Source organism: Lygodium microphyllum, chromosome 1 (genome assembly GCF_053477565.2).
Source record: "Lygodium microphyllum isolate KBCC chromosome 1, Lygodium_microphyllum_v1.1.10, whole genome shotgun sequence".
NCBI classification, from domain to species: Eukaryota; Viridiplantae; Streptophyta; class Polypodiopsida; order Schizaeales; family Lygodiaceae; genus Lygodium; species Lygodium microphyllum.
The window spans coordinates 70,989,579-71,008,866 of NC_141135.1; the positions used below are offsets into that span (position 1 = coordinate 70,989,579).

The 19,288-nt window shown below is 42.6% G+C and overlaps 1 protein-coding gene across 2 annotated transcripts in view; it reads left to right on the plus strand.

The window, feature by feature from the left end:
• Positions 1 to 19,288, plus strand: part of AARE (acylaminoacyl-peptidase-like protein) — a 168,545-nt gene that overhangs the window by 97,916 nt on the left and 51,341 nt on the right. For both annotated transcript variants that reach the window (XM_087678308.1, XM_087678302.1), the window contains exons 9-14: positions 7,643 to 7,725; positions 7,843 to 7,970; positions 8,081 to 8,156; positions 8,380 to 8,557; positions 8,645 to 8,705; positions 8,792 to 8,914. In XM_087678308.1, coding sequence (XP_087534434.1) covers positions 7,643 to 7,725; positions 7,843 to 7,970; positions 8,081 to 8,156; positions 8,380 to 8,557; positions 8,645 to 8,705; positions 8,792 to 8,914 — 649 coding nt within the window. The remainder of the gene's footprint in view (positions 1 to 7,642; positions 7,726 to 7,842; positions 7,971 to 8,080; positions 8,157 to 8,379; positions 8,558 to 8,644; positions 8,706 to 8,791; positions 8,915 to 19,288) is intronic.

Below are 19,288 nucleotides of genomic sequence, written 5' to 3' on the forward strand. Positions count from 1 at the left end.
ATACAATTAAGATACAAATTTTAAAACTTTAAGCAACAAAATAAAGTATAATTTATGACTTGTGAATCATCTAAAGATTGATATCAAGAACGGTGGAGCCAAGATGCATCATAAGTGAAATCAAGATACACGTAAGTGTATATGTGAATAATTTGTCTAAAGTCCAGTGAGCACTGAGTACAAGTGACTACTAAGTAATAACTATCAACATCAATGAACAATCATGATATTATCATGTGCATGTGACATGTGTAATGCCATTTGTGATTGGTAACTAGCAACTGCAATGCTAAATAATTCAGCCGGCCTGCAAGGTCCCAGTCCTGCCAGGGACGATCGGAAGCAAGGGCAGGAAACGGTTGTCTGCTCTGGAGCACCATTAAAAGCTGTCCCCATAAATCACCGTATCCACGAGGGATCCTGAAAAGCCTCCTGGCTGTACGAAACGATATCAACACATTGCGACTGGCAAGGGTGGCATCTACAATTGAAGTCAAGCCCAAGCGTGCCATGCGGTTAAATTTTGGTCTGAGCTTATGTTTGTCTTCCCAAGAAAGGAATCGCGAGGCTGCCAACAATTCCAGTTGAAAAGAGTTAGTAGCTAAGCGGTCCTCCGTAGGATGCCACAGAGCCTTCTGGAGAACCAATTTCCAGGAACATACCAGATGAGCAAGCAGGGATGATGAAGGACTAGAAAACCGAGAGTCTGCATTAAGAACATGCCACCAGGAGCTCCGAATTTGGGTATTACCATGTACAAGCCCGTGATCCTTAAGAAAATAACGGGCTATAAAGACCCACGGGTGATGATCCAAGCACATGGCACGAAAAAGAGACTAACAGAGTGCCAACATATGAGTTTCAGCATCCAAAATAGCCCCACCACCCATGCGTTTGGGGGTACATGCATGCGACCAAGAAATCCATGAAATGCCTGCATGCAAGGAATCCTTCTTTCATAACATGAAACTAATGTACTGAGTAAGAGCATTCAATGTAGTAGTAGTTCAAGGCAACAATGGCAAGAAATATGTGAGCATTGGCAACAAAATTGTCTGAGCCACTTTGAGGCGAACATGGAAGGGCCACGCCTGTGACTTCCAATACAGAAACTTAGCTGCCAGTTTTTGTGAAATCCACTCTAGTAGTTGCTTTGGCCGGACATCAACACCCAAAGGGTACCCAAGATGCCTAACAATGGAACCACGGGGAACAACCATTCTCTGCCAGTCCAATTGCTGCGAATCTGACTCCGTGCAACTGAGAATGGTTGATTTGAAAGCATTGATATGAAGACCAGAAGCATGACCAAAGAGAGTCCAAACATCTAATGCTTTGCGAAGATTATCCTTGTCCGCACGCAATATCATAAAGCTGTCATCAGCCAAGGATTGACTAATGAAGTACTATCCAAAAGGAAGAGACAATCCAGGCAACTAATTAGAAGCTGCCATATGGGATAACATCGAAAGAACTGGATGAGTCGCAATGGCAAAAAAAAGAGGACTCAAAGGGAAACCCTGTCTCATAGAGCATGGAAGGAGAAATGGCTTGGTAACACCACCATTCAGCATAACTCGCGAAGAAGCTGCAGCACTAATGGTGTAGATCAAACGAGACATCCGAGTACCAAAGCCCATAAAAGACATAAGTTCTGCAATGAAAGACCAGTCTAAATAATCAAAAGCCTTTTCTAGGTCAAATCGGATCAATACCACCTCTTGATTAGAGTGCCTTGCATAGTCAATAGCTATTTGCACATTTAAGAAATTATGCAGAATGTTTCGGCCCTTAATGAAACAATATTGAAGAGGATGCACAATGGCAGGAAGATGCTTATGGAGTTGATTCGCCATCACTTTGGAAAAGATTTTATACATAAAACCCATCAAAGAAATTGGTCGCCAATGTTTCAACATAGACGGCGAAGGAACTTTTGGAAGCAGTTTGATAAGTCATTCTTTCCATGAGGAAGGCATGAACCCCGTTTCCCAAACCTGCTGAAACATAGCCGTCAATGGTTTTACCAGTCGGGTAGCAAAAACCTCAAAAAATTCATTGGTGAGACCATCCCAATCGGGACTTTTATCCTTGGGCAAGTGTAACAAAACATCTATAACCTCCTCCTCACGAATATCTGTCTCCAATGTAGTTTGCATGTCATGCGGAACCTGATTGCGGACCAAATCATAGAAAAGTGAGCGGGCATGAGTAATTTGGTCAGAAGGTAAAGGAGTAGAACCAAGAAGGTCTAGAAAATAATTCCTACACATATTCACAATAGTCTGAGGATCAATGACCATTTGATCGTCTGCATCCTGGATTCTAGTCATATTCTCTCGAGCAGGCGATGCATGGAGAGCTCGAAAGAACTTACGAGTCTGACAAGCACTATCTTGCAAATTCTCAGTCAAATTTTGCAATTTGGCATGTTGATAAGATTTCAACTGAAACTCTTTAATAAGATCAGCCAAACGCATAGCCAACGGCAGTAGAAATACATCATCTGGAGTCTCCACCAGTAGAGGACGAACCAAAGCCAGTAATTCCTCCGCTGCTTGTTGACGCCGCCAACAAAGAGAGGCATGATGGATCCCATACTGCCGAGCAACCTGCTGCACATTAGAGAGCAATCGTTCAAAAGAAGCATTGCCCTTAGAGGAGAACTCCAATAAAAATCTATCAATCAATTGCTGCATATAACCCTGAAAGATTGAATGCTTCAAATAAGATGAGTTGAAATGCAAAGGGAGTCTATCCAGAAATTGCTTAAAAGGTGCAATGGGTTGTGCAAGCATCTCAAGCTGTAGAGGAAAATGGTCCAACAAGGCATATTGCTGCAACACTTTCATTTCCAGCATCTCAGGAAGAAAAGCATCATCCTGCATGATGTACATGCGGTCCAACCGCGACCATGTAGTTGTATACTGCGCAGAATGAAAAGTAAGCCTTGTAGAAGAAGGGTGTACCGGAGCGTCCATCACCGAATGCTCTGATGTGGACTATGAAGGATCAACACACATATTAAAATCCCCCATAAAAAACCCCGTATGCTAAGTGACAAGGAGATCTGCAAAGTATTCCAAAGATCCCGGCGGGATAAAGAGTCATTTGGAGCATAGAGTCCAAGTAACCATAAGATCTCTCCTTCAAATAGAACTTCAATCACCACAAAACGACCATGTATATCATTTTTAATAAGAACAAGTTGATATTTCTCATGTATAATCATAAGCACACGAGAATAATGCATGGCATGTGTCCCTGCATAAAACAAGCGAAACCCATGGCAATCCACAACTTTTCCTGCTTCACCGTGACTCTTGTGCTCAACAACACACAAGATATCCCACAGATTCTCATCCAATAAACTCCACATAGCATGTTGCTTATTGTGAGAACAAATGCCTCGCACATTCCACGTGGCTATCTTCATGTGTATTCAAAAAGAAAATCAGGAACGAGGCAAAGCTTGCCTCGATTTAATCTTTTTTGCTAGAATGTCAAGGACTCCCTCATCCAAAAAATCAGCTGACACGGCAAAAGAGTTCCGAGGACCAGATTTAGAGGTAGACAGGTGTATCCATTGTCTTGGGGATGGAACGGGGATAACGACGATGCCATGGGGTAATCACGTAACCTCTAGCATCAAAAGCCAACGTAGCAGGTGGGCCCTTCGGACCATCCGTATATACTTTCCTAGTGGGCTGATTGCGAGGAACAGAAGAAACCATAGCATGAGTAGTGTGCTCTGAAGACAACATGTCTTTCCTGCGCATATAAGTACGCAAGGAATCTTGTGAAGCATTAGGCACAGTATCCGCCACCAGCATCAAACCTTTTACCTTTTTTGGCACGTACATCTACCCAGTCATTGTCACGGGAATCCAAACCGGAAACATATTGTTTGCCTTTATCCAAAACTTTAAGTGGCTGGGTTGCATCCTGCGACGGAGCATCAAGCACCATATCTTTCATGGGAGGCAAAACATGCTCAGCATCTGAAGTCAGTTGCTTCAGTGGACATTCGGCCATAAAATGCCCCAATTTTCCACATGAAAAACAATGCCCTGCAAAGTTACCCCATTTCAAACGAAAGTGCAAAGGATGCATGCTAGAGCAATTAAGACGTAACCAAGTAGGCCTTTTCCAAGTAGTGTCCCATAACATACACAAATGGTTACGATTCGTGGCCCTTAGGCCCGGGGGAACCAAAACAGTGCCCACAACGGCCATGGCATCCTTTAACAGTGGCCAGTAGACAACCAGACAATTTTCCACTTCAACCCACACCGGGCATTCACGTTGAAGCAAACGCTGAAAATCTGCCATTGGGCGCCATGGCACAACATGGACCAAACGGCGATCAAAGAACAATGGCAGTTTAGTCAGTAGATCGGCACGATGCTGCTCGGATTTCAACAGCGCCTCATAAAAGCCTCGGGGCACAACAAAAATCTCTTGAACACACTTCCCTTATAGTAAACTTTGCAGCCACTGGCAAATATAGGAAAGCACTGGGATCCTACCAGTGAAGAAGAGTATAACAACACGTTCATAAAACACTGAGAATGAGCGCAAGACATTTTTAGGATCCGTAGTGGCTTCCAGAACATCTTCAGTTTCAGAGCCTGAAAACGCTTCATGATTATGTTGAATATAATCACCAAGCAGAGTGTTGGCAAACTCCAACAAATGCTCCCAGTCAACATCCTGAGAATCCACAGAATCAGAAGCAACCTTAGCATAAGAACAACGTTCCTGATGATCCATTGTGTCTTCGGAAGTATGCTTGGTGCGTTTGCCCACAGGCTGGAAGTCAGGACCAGGTGGCATCTCCTCTGTGCAAGGAACCATATCCTTTGGTTTCTCTATTTCAGAATCCGGACCAAGGGCTGCCACCGTTTGGTCAATAAACGCCATGTCCAGACCAGTCATGTTGTATCACCACTTTAACAAGAGATCTGGAGCTATTTACAGGGCGCTCTCTCTCTCTCTCTCTCTGTGCAGGTCGTTGTGCCTTACGTCCTCTGCACAAATCTATACTTTGCGGTACTGTTTGTACAGACTTTAACACAATCTGTCTCCTTCTGGGATTAGAGCAGGCCGTCATAGATAGATCCTCGGAGTCAGACACAGGGCAGGGTGCCAGCGGAATGTAAGGATGCAGATCAGGTTGATGATGATACACAGGTGTGCTGGGACAGAGTGCGAGCAGGACAAAATGGACCTCTGGAAGACAAGGGCAGAATTCGAAGTGTCGGGCAGGGAAGACGGGACCCTGCGCTAGTCTGTGGCAGGAACTCAGGTGGCATGCAAAGCAGGTGAACAGTTGCGTAGGTCAGGGGAAATGCGTGCGCAGACAGGTAGATATGTATGCAGGCCTTCTCTCCACGCTGGATTGCGCAGGCGTTCAGGCCTCGACAGAGTCAACGCAAAGGTCAGGTCGCCACACTCTGGTGTAAGATCCTCCCGAAGGAGGTTAGCCACTCTCTCTCTCTCTCTCTCACACACACACACACACACACACACACACACACACACACACAAAAAAAAAGAATGAAGAGCCTGTTTCTCCATCCACCCTAAACTTTGCTTTGTTCTTTGATGTATTACATATACACTCCCATCTGTCTTCTAATAGCGCATTGCGCATGTTGTGCCTGAGGTTTTTCCTTGTTATCCTCATGTATTCATCCTATTAACTCAAGTGACATTGCTATTTTAGCTCTAAACATGTGTTCTATTATCTATAAATAACCAAGTTTTTGTTTTTATTTTTGTCCATACTAATACCGTACTGTACCTTATAAAATTATAAGGTACCAATTAGTACCGTATTTTATCGTACCATACCGTACTGTACCTTTCGTACTTGACAACCCTGCAATATCCTTAGGCATATCAACACGGAAAGGCTTGAGAAGGCTCGTATGAAAAGTGTTGTGAATCTTCCAATGATTAGGTAGCTTATCATTGATCATTTGCAACACTTTAAATTTCTCTTTTCGTGTTTGCTAAGCTTTTTCCTTACAAGCTTTCTCAATAATTATTTCAAATTAGATTGCTTGCTTCTTAGAGATTTGACTACATACTGATTTTCTTGAAGTGTTGAAAAATATACAATCATCCTTGGCTGCTTAGGCATTTCAGTTTCGTTAAATTTCAGCCATTGCCATTTTCTATAGATACATCATTTGGGATGTCGTTTCCATTGCATGTGACTATGATGCATGTATCATGAACCACTATTGGTTGAAAGGCCAAACAGGATGAAGGGAGAAACCTTTCAAGCCAAGGTGTAAGCGTATATTACAAGTCAAGCAGCATCAGCTGATCAGCTCACCATGAAGCCTGCAGGCATGAAGGCGATCAGAGATGCTCTGGGTCTATTGTTAATCAAGATCTACAGCTCAATTTTGCATACCTAAATGGAGCAGACCTGAATATTGATACTCTACCAAGAGTTACAATGCTTCAATGGAGCCACATGCGAGCTGGATTCATGCGGGGGTTGGGAAGCAAATATTGAAGGGAACTTATCTACCTGTGTCAATAGTTGCATGTGGTAGCACAAAATGCTCTTTTCTTGCTACAAGCCAAGGGACTCCCATTGTTGATTGAAATGATGTATTTCAAGATTTGCCATCACAAGGGGTGCTGGAGGGTGAGAGAACGGAGAGTATGATGGGCATAAGAATCTGTGTGTGGCAAGGTGGACAAAGTTTTAGAGTATTTTCCGAGGGGTTTTTTCAGAGAGAGAACTTTTTGCTTCTTTATTTTCCTTAGAAAGGAAAATGGTTTGCCTTGCTTCCTTTCATACTCCTTATGGTTGGTGTTGTTCATTGTGCTTTTCTAGGTGCTTCTTTAATTCCTGCCTGTTATTTAACTGTAGGCAAGATGACATTAAAAGGAGAATCATGTGTCAAGGTTTTCTGTCTTGTTGCTTCCAAGCTATGATGCCTTGGAGCTCACTCTTGATTTGAACTAAAACAAAATGGATAATAATTTAGTTGTATAATCTGAACCATTGAAACTTTTCAACAATGCATGGCCAATGGTCATGAAGGCATAGTCACAAGTGACGGTCATTTTTGGACTTGAGAAATCCTATGTCCCATTCCATGTGACTATACTATGTATAGTTACAAGTGGCGGCAATTCCTCCCCATCCCTTGTCCCATTTTGCGTCACTTGTGACTATGATGAAGGGTCATTTATCTTGAGCCTCAAGGGCGTGAACATTTTTTAAAGGCTTTTAAATGACAATGCAAGATAACACGAGTTAATTTGGTGCTTTACTGTGGAGTATGGGCGCACCATTTGGGCCATGGACCATCAATATCGTTGTATTCGATTCTCGGGGGAGTATGGTAGAGAGAATTCAGGTGCACACTAAAATGAAGAATTCTGGCACAGTAGCTGCTTTCTCGTACCTTCTGTTGAAAATTCTGGCATGAGTTTATTTTCTATCCTACAGAGCTGAGGAGTTTATTCCTGTTGTGAGTTTTCCTCCTCACTGCTGTGCCTGTGCTGATTGTCTCTATTAACTTTACGTTGTCTTATGTTGTGAGGGAGGGAGAGGGGTAAGGAAAGGAGGAGGAAGGGGGATAAGCAAACCATTATTATTGGCTTGATAAAGTGGGGAGGTCTCAAGAATCACTCCCTCAAATGATACTGGGTCTTGGAGTTTGTTATCAATTCGGGAAAATTATGTGTTGGCAGGTATGCTCTTCAAGTGAATGTTCTTACAATTATCTCTAGTTATGCATGAAATCTTTGCATATTTTTCATTGGATCTGATGGTACGCTCACCAAGAAATTCTTGTTTGATTTTGTCAGCCAGAAGCACGTTTGGAAAACCGCCTAGCTTGAAGCTGGGATTTTGTCTCACAGCATCAGGCCTCGATAATAGTGCATCATTTGACTGGATGGATATATGCAATCCCAGTTTGCAGTATGTGACTAAGGTTGTACTACACTGTTTGTGCTTATTCTGTTGTTCAAATGCCTGTTGAGATAATCAAACCCCAACTGTACGTCTCGTTTTTGTGTAATTTTAGTTCTCACTTTCTGTCAGGTTGATGAAATCTTGTCTTCTATAAATTACAATATTATGAATATTCCTATACGAAACCTTGAAAACAAGGGAAAAGGTATCACACTGAAGACTCTGCCTTATTCTTATTTTTGCGTAAATTGAGTTTCTGCTGTGGCAACTGTAACTACAATAAAGTTTGATACGTTTAAAGAGAAGTTTTACCCTTGATGTTTGGAAATGGTTGGAGGATCAAGCATGGGAAGTTCGTACTGAATGTAAACACGTGTAATTTTTCATGTGTACAGTTGATGTATTGACATCTGAACACATGATTGTAGGTTCAGAGCAGTCTTTTGAAGCAATTTTTATCTCATCAAAGGGAACTGAAGAACCAATGAAGTATCCTCTAGTGGTGGTGGTACATGGCGGTCCACATTCTGTATATACAACAGGGTTTTCAAGGGCCTATGCTTTTCTTGCTGGATTAGGCCTTAATTTACTACTAGTGAACTACAGGTCCTTTTTCAACCCAAAGATCCAGGATATGTTGACTGTTTCCTAATGATGTGTTTTTCCATTGGTAAACTAAATTTCTGTATACAGAGGCTCTTTGGGCTTTGGGGAGGAGTCACTGCAGTCTCTCCCTGGAAATGCAGGATGCCAGGTTGTACCATCAAGTTAACTGATGCTTGCACACAGTAAGCATTTGTGTTATATAAGGTGTTTAATATAACCCCTGATTTTGTACAGGATGTGGCCGATGTTTTGGCAGCTCTAGATCATGCTGTTTCACAAGGTTTGGTGGACCCACGCAAGGTTGCAGTTCTTGGTGGGTCTCACGGGGGGTTTCTCTCAACACACTTGATTGGGCAGGCAAGGATTTTACTTCTCCAGCTTTTTCTGATTTCAGCTTACAGTGATTGTCTTTTCAAAGTTACTAAGTACATACTTGCTCACAAAGTCATAAATAGGTGTTGCTAGGTGAAATGACACAGAAGACACAATATAATAAAGTTATGATTTGGCATAATGTGTGGGACGATGTGGTTTGTTTGGCAGAGTTCCTGGTGAGAGTTAGGAAAATTGAAAACTTAATAGGGAGATGAGTTGAGGCTTTTAGTGAACAATGTTCTATCTTTCTCCAGCTTTTTCTCATTTCAGCCTACAATGGTTCTCTTCAAAGTTACAAAGTGCATACTTGCTTACAAGTCAAGAGAACAGGTGTTGTTAAGCTAAGTGAGATGGAAGATGCAATAGGACAGGACTATGACTTGACGCAATTGGTAGGATGATGTGGTCTCTTTGGAAACGTTCTGGTGACAGTTTTGAAGAAATACACTGCATTGAAACTGAATAATGAGGCAAAATCCAACCCAGGCAACATTCATCAAAGGAAATCCGATGAGTGGTGTGAAGAAAAGTGGCTAATGACACCAACAGAAACCTGCGGCGTGCAAGGCTTGACAGCATGGGGCTGGAGCTAAACAATACAGAACAGGCTCAAAAGTTGGAGCAGATTAAATATAATACCCAAGGCCTCTCAGGGTGGTTTAGGGGAATGAGAGAGGGGCAGGGCTGGAAGAGGAGAGAGAGGAGGATTTTTGTTTATTTTTATCCTTACCTTTTTGGTTTCTTGTTTGGGGGGGGAGGTTCGAAAAGAAGAGGCAGTCTCATCTCCTTTTAAATGCTGGGGCCCAGAAGGTTTGGTGGACAGTGCTCAGAATGGTCTTTTGGGGATCCCACCCAAAGATGACAGTGAGCTGGGGAGCAGTAGCATGGACCACAGAAAGACAAACAGCTTGTGGGTATGAGGACTTTCAGGGGAGCATTGCCTTCCATAACTTAGCACCCTACTGTTGATATCTTTGAGGCCACAACACGTTGTCAAATGGGAGGTGATAGCAGTGTCGTTGTTTGGAACATATGGACAGCAAGATGTAGTGAGTCTATAGAGCAGTAGCATATCTTTACTTCTGAGACTTTCATGCAGATATGGATAGAGATAGTTCATAGGCGCAGAGGAAGTCGGGAAAGATTACAGTGTGACTGACAGTGCATGGAGGTGTGAGGCCTTTCTCTGATGTCAGCAGTTCTTCCAAATGTCCTTCAAGCAACTCAGCAGACCGTAGTTTAGAGAACAAAGCAGTAGCAATAGATTTTCTGCTTCAGTAGCAGTTCTTTCACCTTGGTTCTTCTCCGATTTTCCCTATTTGGACTCCCCTCAGTTCATTGTTCTGCAAGCTCAAGTTTAGTGTTAGCTTCCATACCATTAGCAGATTCTAGACTTCTAACCTGAACACAAATTTCAGATGTAGAATCAAAACCTAGTCCCATCAAAATGCCTCTGCTTTGGAATATTGGAGATCTTAAGTTGAGATTAAATTTAGTAAGAGATGATTCAAGACCTGGTGGGTAAGAGTGCTACCATCTTGGAGGTCTTAGTTGGGATTTAATGTAGTAAGAGATGATTGAAAAGTTAGTGGGTGAGAGAGTGACCTTTTCTCTTAAGGTTATTCTCCAATTCTATACCGCCTCCATATAGATCTGGAATCAAAACCTAATCCCACCAAAATACCTCTGTTTTGGAATATTGGACGTTTAAGTGTAGTAAGAGATGATTGGAAGGGTGATGAGCTTTGGGTGAGAGAGTGACCTTTTCTCTTTAAGTTTATTCTCCAATTCTATACAGCCTCAATATAGATCTAGAATCAAAACCTAGTCCCACCAAAATACCTCTGTTTTGGAATATTGGATGTTTTAAGTGTAGTAAGAGATGATTGGAAGGGCGATGGGGTTTGGGTAGTTCTCTGTCTATTTTAGTGAGTACTCTTTAAGCCATAAATTCTTTTGGTCGGCCATTTATCATGCAGTATAATATTTGTGTTTAGGGTTACAAATAATGACTGCCTCTCATCTGCTCTGGCATAAACTGGGAATTTTTATAATAACCTTCAGGTCAGTCATATGATTGAGCTTACAAGCACCCTGACCTAAAAGATTGTTTGAGACAAGCTTTCAGCTATGGAGGAGAGAGAAACAAGAGAGTAGACAGTCAACAATAGATAGTGTGAGCTGAACAAGAGTACTTTCTTGCTGAACTGAAAAGATAGATGATAGTACAACTAAGGTTTATATATAAGGTTGACCTGACCACACTTCTACCAACTAACTAGGGTTAGGTTTATTTACTCTAGAGCCTCGTGTTGCTACTTTATATCCTAATACACTAGGTGTACACACCCTACACTGATATTGCAATAAGTGTCCACACCACACAAATTACATTGGGCAATGCCCAAAATTGGTAAATTCTAACACCCCTATGTAGTGCCAATGTGATGAGGTACAAGGATGATCAATCACCAAAGGGTACTAAGTTCAAGGATTTTTGAGAAGCCTCAAACTTCTCATGTGGTAATGCTTTGGTTAAAATGTTTGCAACATTTTAGTGTGTAGGAACACACATCAATGTGATATCTCTTGCATAACATCTTTCTTTGACATAATGATAGTTTTGAGCCAATGCTCAACCTTGGATTATGGCATCTCTTTAGAGGAATCCTTCGGGATTGGCGGTTTTAGCTAGTGAGAGTACAACACTGCCTGGACCCTTGAACCAGGTGCTAGGTGCCTACCCACTCTCCGTCATTTGGGTGGTAAGCGGAGTCTTCCAAGGAAAATATTCTTGAAGGAAGTAGCGAAATCATAAGCTAGTGGCATAGGGTTTCGGTTTTGAGTATGATTAGGCACTCGGTTCAAAAAAAAAAAAACATAATGATAGCGATCCTCAGCATGAAACACATGATTTCGTTCTACTGCAACTATACTCTTAACTGTTAGAAAAAATGGATGTAGGACCCTCCAATGAGATTTGTAGATCAGCCAACAATTCGTGCAGCCATAAACATTCCATTGTTGGTGTGAAAGCTGCCTTGTACTTAGCCTCACAAGATGAGGTAGCCACTGTATATTTGTTTTCCTGCTAAGCCATGAAATGCATGAATGGCCCAAAAAGAAATAGTATCCACTAATTGCCCAGCGTTTGAGTCATGAGCCCAATCTGCATCGTTGTAAGTTTGTAGTTGCAAGTCTCCCCCTGTGGGAAACAGTAATGCATATGTTTGATTTTTTTTTTTTTGCAAGTAAAATGTGGCTGATTATATTACTCAAAAAACTTATTACAATGGTGTGCTCATGCTCGACAGACTAGCTGGAGCTGATGCAAAGTCACAACTACATCATGTATACAAGCCTCTCAAGGCGGTCTGGGAGGGATGGGGGCATATATATGTTTGATTACCTTGCAAATAGTAAAATATTCATTTAACAGCTGGCCAATATATTGTCCATGGATTGTGCATAAACCTGCTTACTTGAGATACTGCAAACTGTATGTCAGGGCATGTGTTGCAAAGATAAATAAGATAGCCAACAGCCTCGCTGTAAATTATAACATTAGATATCTCACTATGATCATGCACGGACAACTTTAACCTTGGCTCCATAAAAGTGTTTCTAGGTTTAGTGTCTTGCATGTTGAACATATGCAAAATCTTGTCCACATATTATGACTATGACATGGTGATACCGTGTTGATTTTGGGTGAATTGAATCCCCAAATAGTACTGTAAGAAGCCCATATCTGACATAATAGAAGCATGTTTCAAATTGGCCTTACAATCTGCAATTTTATCCGTTGTAGGTTGGCTAGTAGCATATCATCCACATAAAGAATGATAAACATAAAGAATGCAATTTTCTTGAGGATCATGGGCTTGTGCATGGTAATATCCAAATTCGGAGCTCCTGGTGGCATGTTCTTAATGCAGACTCTCGGTTTTCTAGTCCTTCATCATCCGTGCTTGCTCATTTGGTATGTTCCTGGAAATTGGTTCTCCAGAAGGCTCAGTGGCATCCAGTGGAGGACCACTTAGCTACTAACTCTTTTCAACTGGAATTATTGGCAGCCTCGCGATTACTTTCTTGGGAAGGCAAACATGAGCTCAGACCAAAATTTAACCGCATGGCACGCTTGGGCTTGACTTCAGTTTGCAGATGCCACCCTTGCCAGTCGCGATGTGTTGATATTGTTTCGTACAGCAAGGAGGCTTGTCAGGATCCCTCATGGATACCGTGATTCATGGGGATAACTTTTGATGGTGCTCCAGAGCAAACAACCCTTTTGTGCCCTTGCTTTGGATCGTCCCTGGCAGGACTGGGACCTTGCAGGCCGGTTGAATTTGGAAAAGGCCTCAACTAACCGGGTGTATCATCTTCTGATTAAAGATCATTAATGGCTGGTTACTAAGGCTAATACTGTATGGGGATTGTGTAAATCTCAGTCATGGTGAAAGGTAACTGTGATGGAGGGCTGGTTGAACAAGACACCTTTCAAATGCAAGGTCTTTCTTTGGAGGGTGATGATTGGTGGTCTTCCTCTTGCTTCAGCCCTTTCCAAGCGTCGAATCTCCAACGGCAATTATTTCTTTTGCACCACCAGTGTGGAATCGGCCCGTCATTGATTTATTTCTTGCCCTCTCGGTAAGAAAATCTGGTCACTCTTGTCAGCGATTTGGTGAGCAATGGTTGTTTTCTCGCTAAGCCCTTTTGATTGGGTTTTTGGGCGGCCGAAATACCCCACACTGGCACAGTCGCATATGAAGATCTTGTTTCACTTTCTTAGATACTGGGGCTATTGGCACAATTGGACCATTCGGAATGCTTTTCTTTTTGATTCCGACTCTAATGTTTAGGGACATATTGCTAGGCTTAAAGGTCTCTTGCATTGGCAGATAGGTCTCATTCGGCACTTTGACTTACTCTCTCGGGAGGACTTACTTCCCTGGCATATGACAATTTCCTTTGCGGTGGCGGAGCTATTTTAGATGCCCAAACTCACATGCAGGCACTCCGTTGGTCTCTTTTCCGCGCCATGTGCTCGGATCATCATCTGTGGGTCGCTATAGCCCGTTATTTCCTTGAGGGCCATGGGCTTCTGCATGGCAATACCCAAATCCGGAGTTCTTGGTGGCATGTTCTTAATGCTGATTCGCGGTTCTCCAGTTCTTCTTCATCACTGCTTACTCATTTGGTATGTTCCTGGAAACACATCCTTCAAAAGGCTCAGTGGTATCCAACTGAGGATCGCTTGGCTACTAACTCTTTTCAATTGGAATTACTGGCAGTCTCGCGTTTACTTTTGTGGGAAGGTAAACATGAGCTTAGACCACAATTCAACCGGATGGCACGTTTGGGCTTGTCTTCGATTGCGGATGCCACCCTTGCCAGTCGCAATGTGCTTATATCGTTTCGTACAGCTAGGAGACTTTTCAGGATCCCTCGTGGATATAGGCCTTTATGGGAACAGCTTGTGACGGTGCTCCAGAGCAGACAACCCTTTCCTGCCCTTGCTTCAGATCATCCCTGGCAGGATTGGGACCTACAAGGCCGGCTGAATTTGAGCAAAGCTTCTGCTAACCAAGTGTATCATCTTCTGATTAAAGATCATCAATGGCTAGTTACTAAAGCGAATGCTTTATGGGGATTGCGTAAATCCCGGTCATGGTGGAGGGCAACTGTGATGGAGGGCTGGTTGAACAAGACACCCTTTAAATATAAAGTCTTTCTTTGGAGAGTGATGATTGGGGGTCTTCCGCTTGCTTCGGCTCTTTCCAAGCGACGAATCTCCAATGGCACCTGTTTCTTTTGCACCACTACTATGGAATCCGCCTGCCACCGATTTATTTCTTGCCCCGTCGCTAAGAAAGTCTAGTTATTTTTGTCGGCTGTTTGGCGAGGGGTGGTTGGTATCACCCTGCGCCCCTTTGATTGGGTTTTTGGCCAGCCCAAATACCCTACTCCCGCACAGCCACATATGAAGCTCATGTATCACTTTCTTCGATATTGGGGCTGTTGGCATGACTGGACCATTCGGAATGCTTTTCTGTTTGACTCCGCCTATAATGTTCAGCGGCATATTGTGAGGCTTAAGGGCCTCTTGTATTGGCAGTTAGCTCTTCTCCATCGTTGTGATTTACTCTCTACGGAGGACTTCCGTCTTTGGCATATGGCACTTTCCTCCGCATCCTTGCCATGACATTGTAACTTGTAGTACTTAGAACCTCTTCACATGATGGCTTGGATTGTCGTCATGTATCTTGTAATCAAGTAATATTGTATTTTTTTCGTAATTAATACAATTACCTTTTACGAAAAAAAGAGAGAGAGATTAGAACGTGCACATTAGGCAATGGAGATGGGTGACCATGTGGTAGGAGTGTTACACAAGCTAGAATAGCAAAATAGAAAAAACGTCAATTTTTGGTCAGCAGCCTAGTTCCAAACAGGGAACAGCAAGGAACGGTAGGTAATGGCCTTGGGAACGGCAGGGAATGTTCCTTGGCCATTTCAGCTCCTCTGAGGATTTCGAATGCGTTAGGTTGTTCCTACAGGCTAGAACAACCATTCCATGTTTCTATGATAGACATCCTCATGAAGGTCGGGATTTAAGAATGCTGTTTGTATGTCCAGTTGATGCATGTTCCAACCATAATGCAGAGCCATAGCAATAACACACCTTGTTGTACTCATGCGGGATGTAGGAGGAAATATTTCCTCATAGCCGATGCCTTTCTTATGGGTATAGCCTTTTGCTACCAAATGTGCCTTATACCTATCAATGGTGCCATTAGTGTTGTGCTTGAGTTAAAAAAACGATTTGTGCCAATAGATTTCTTGCCAGGCAGCAACTATATAAGATCTCAAGTCCCGCTAGTGGCAATAGTGTCCAACTCTTCTTGTATGGTCTGCAAAATGTGCATCTTGCTGGGCTTCATCAAAGGAAGTAGGCTCATCATCATTAGACAATAAGCTCGTAAACACATGCTCATCAAAAGGAGCCTCTACTGTGGTATTGTCAACCAAATGTGCCCCCTTTGCATTATGTGCTGTGTGTCTAGCAGCCCTTATAGTGCAGTGAGGTAAGCTCTCTTGGAGAGTCTGTAATTGCCATTGAGGGACTGTTTTAGCTGCATTCACAGCAGTTTCTTGCTCAATTTCATGTTCCATTGTTGGAGGAAAACCATGATCAGTCAGTTGCTGATTGGGGGCATGTGGAGCAGTAGCAGCGTGCTGTAATACATCTGTTCAGGCAGACTCGGATTCCAAAGCAAGTAGTAGGAGACCTTCGAAAACATCACCTGAATCATATGGTTAGCATTTCAAATTGGTCATGTGAGATTGCTGCATTTTCATCAAAGATAACATCCCTATTGACAAAACCTTTGCGAGTGTATGGATTGTATAATTGATAGCCTTTGCTTTCCAAATTGTAGCCAATAGGGACACATTTTGAGGTCTTATCATAGAGCTTTCCACGAAGCTCTTTTGGCAGACGAGCATAGACTATGCATCCAAACACATGAAAGTAGTCAACCTTCGGTTTCTTCTCATGCCAAGCCTCAACAGGAGTGATAGTTTTAAGTGCCGTTGTTGGAGCCTAATTCAGCACATGATTAGCACATTGAAGGCCCTCAAGTCAAAATTTATGTGGCAGCCTCTTACTTTTCAGCATACATCTAGTAATCTCCACGAGTGTCCGATTCTTTCTTGTACAAATGCGATTTTGTTGAGGTGTCATCCTCATAGTGGCTTGATGTGTGATACCATTCTCAAGCAAGAATGTCTCAAATGCAATACTGTTTGCATTTTTAAACTTGTTTTAGCATCTAACTTTGCAACCAAATGTTTAAAGTATATGAATACATTGGATTTTGCCTTGAGATCATACACTTGTGTATTGAGAGTAGTCATCTATGAAGGTGACAAAATATAGATGATCCCCAAGAGCTTGTGTTCACATGGGACCACACACATTAGAGTGTATAAGTTGCAACTTACAGACAACACATACCGCACCATCCTTTTTAAGGGCAAAACAATACATTTTTCCCAAAATACATCACATGCATGGGGAGGTCGGGTCTCAATAGGAGGCAAGGCATCCACATTTTGACAATGTTGAAGTGTTATCAGACTGCTAAAACTCATGTGATCATAACATACATGCCATACCTAAGCATTCTGCATAGTGGGCATGAGTGTGCTAATTGCTAGAGCATCATGGGAACTCCTCTCATATGTTTCCGATAAGAAAAGGCCTTATACAAGGTGCTTGACAATCAAAGAGTATAATCAAGCTCTTTGTCTTTGACAATGCACTTATCATCTAAAAAGATGACATGGAAGGCTTGCTTATTTGAATGCTGAAATTGATGAGATTTTTATAAATCTAAGGCACAAACAATACATCCACAAGCATGAAGTGTGATCCATTTGTAGTAGCAATTAGCATCGAACTAGTGCCAGAGACATCATAGCTAGAGTTATTTGCTCATGTAACTCTCTTCCGTGCAGGGGCTAAATGCATAGATGTAAACAAACACTTTTGTGATGTGATGTGCTTGGATGCCCCATTGTCAAAGTACCACATGTTTTGTGTTTCAACAGCATTAAATGCAGAGCCATAGAGGTGTCATAGCTACATGTCAAAAATGCATTGTTCTCCTCAATGAAGTTGGTTGTAGCATCACCATCTAAAGAGCGAGTGGTTGATGTCTCTTGGATAGCCAAATCGGAGTCTTTCTTCTTCTCCTTGGCCAATCTTTTTCAGATTTTTGCATCCTTCAATGTAATGGGCGGGCTTTTTATAGGAGTGGCATTTTTCCTTCTTTTTCTCTTTATGTGAATCATGGGCAGCCTTGCCAGATGGTTGCTCCACATTAGCCTTTGGCTGATTTTTTAATGGGTGGCTTTGCTTTGCATCTACCTTTGTATTTGGAGATCATGGCTATATCATCGGATTGCATAACAACATCCTTTCAAGTCCATTCCTCTTGCAACAGGAGGCCCATCAACTCCACGAATGTGAGGGGTTGCTATGCCCCCCTCAAAGACAAATTTGGTGAAGTGTGAAACCCAAGATAAGACTCTGGAAGAGAGTTCAGGGTAATGTTGATCATCTTGTCATTGATTAGCACCTCATCGCTCTCTCAAATCTTGAATGTGAGGTGATTTGTCCTAGCAGCACCCTCATCCATGTGTGCATTTGCCAATTCTCTTCTCAAGTAAGAGATTCCGGCCTCATTGCATGCTGCAAACAAACATCTCCTTAAGGATATCCCAAGCAGCCTTTGAGGTCTTACATAAGCAGATATCAAGTACAATTATCCCCTTGATTGATAGAGCAATCAAAGATAAGGCTTGTGCATCCTTTGATTGCACAAAACAATACAAAATTTTCAATACACGGCTGTACCACTGCACTTGCCTTGGAATGTGTGCCAAGTACAAATTTCATCAATTTAATTCTGTAAATCTCCCAATTTCTAGAAAATTTTCTGCCAAATCTGATCCAAACAGCAATTGAATGTTGTTGCCACACTTGTTTGCTGCGTTGGGATGAGTGCGAAGCAAAACCAAAAATTTTCTTGATGAAATTTCAAGAAATTGAATTAATTTATACTCATAGCCTTAGGGTTCGGTGAAATGTCACATTGGGATGCGCAAAGATAGCAATCACCAACTAGACTTCACCTCGAGATGCGTGCTTGACTAAAAAATTGGAAAAGCCCCAAATTTTTCGCAAATATCAAAGAAATTGCGCAATGTTGGCAATTTTAATGAAGAAGTGTGCATGGAAGCTCGCAAAAGACCTGAATTTTTGGGTGTCTCGGGAAGTGTATCGGTCAATCCAATGGTTGGAGTGGTGGTGCAGAGGACCGGTTGGTGGCTGTATTGGTAGTGCTGTTGGGGCAGCGCTATGGTGGCAAGAGGGCAGGTGTGCTAAGTATACTTTTGGGGAAGCACTGCAAGAGTAGTAAGGTAGCCCAACCTAGTGTTCACCGGAGTAGGCAAAACTATGCAGGCAGCACTCTGGAGCTGCTGGGTGGTGCTGCAAGAGTGGTGTTGGGCAGATACCAAGTAGAAGGTAGATTGGAGGTGGTGGTGTTTTGAGCAAGGCGGGGGTGCAACATAGGTGGAGGTGGGCGCAAGTAGTAGGCATGCTGCTGGTAGAGATGTTGGCTTGGGTGGCGGGCAATTGAGGCATTACAAGCGACGTTGGCAGCTATACAGTAGGTGGGTGGAAGCAACTTGTGCTATTGGTGGCAGCAGAGGTGGAGCGAGCAGGTGTGCAATCATTGCAGTTGAGGTAGACAGAAGCTCTTTTTTCTCAATGTATGGAGCTTG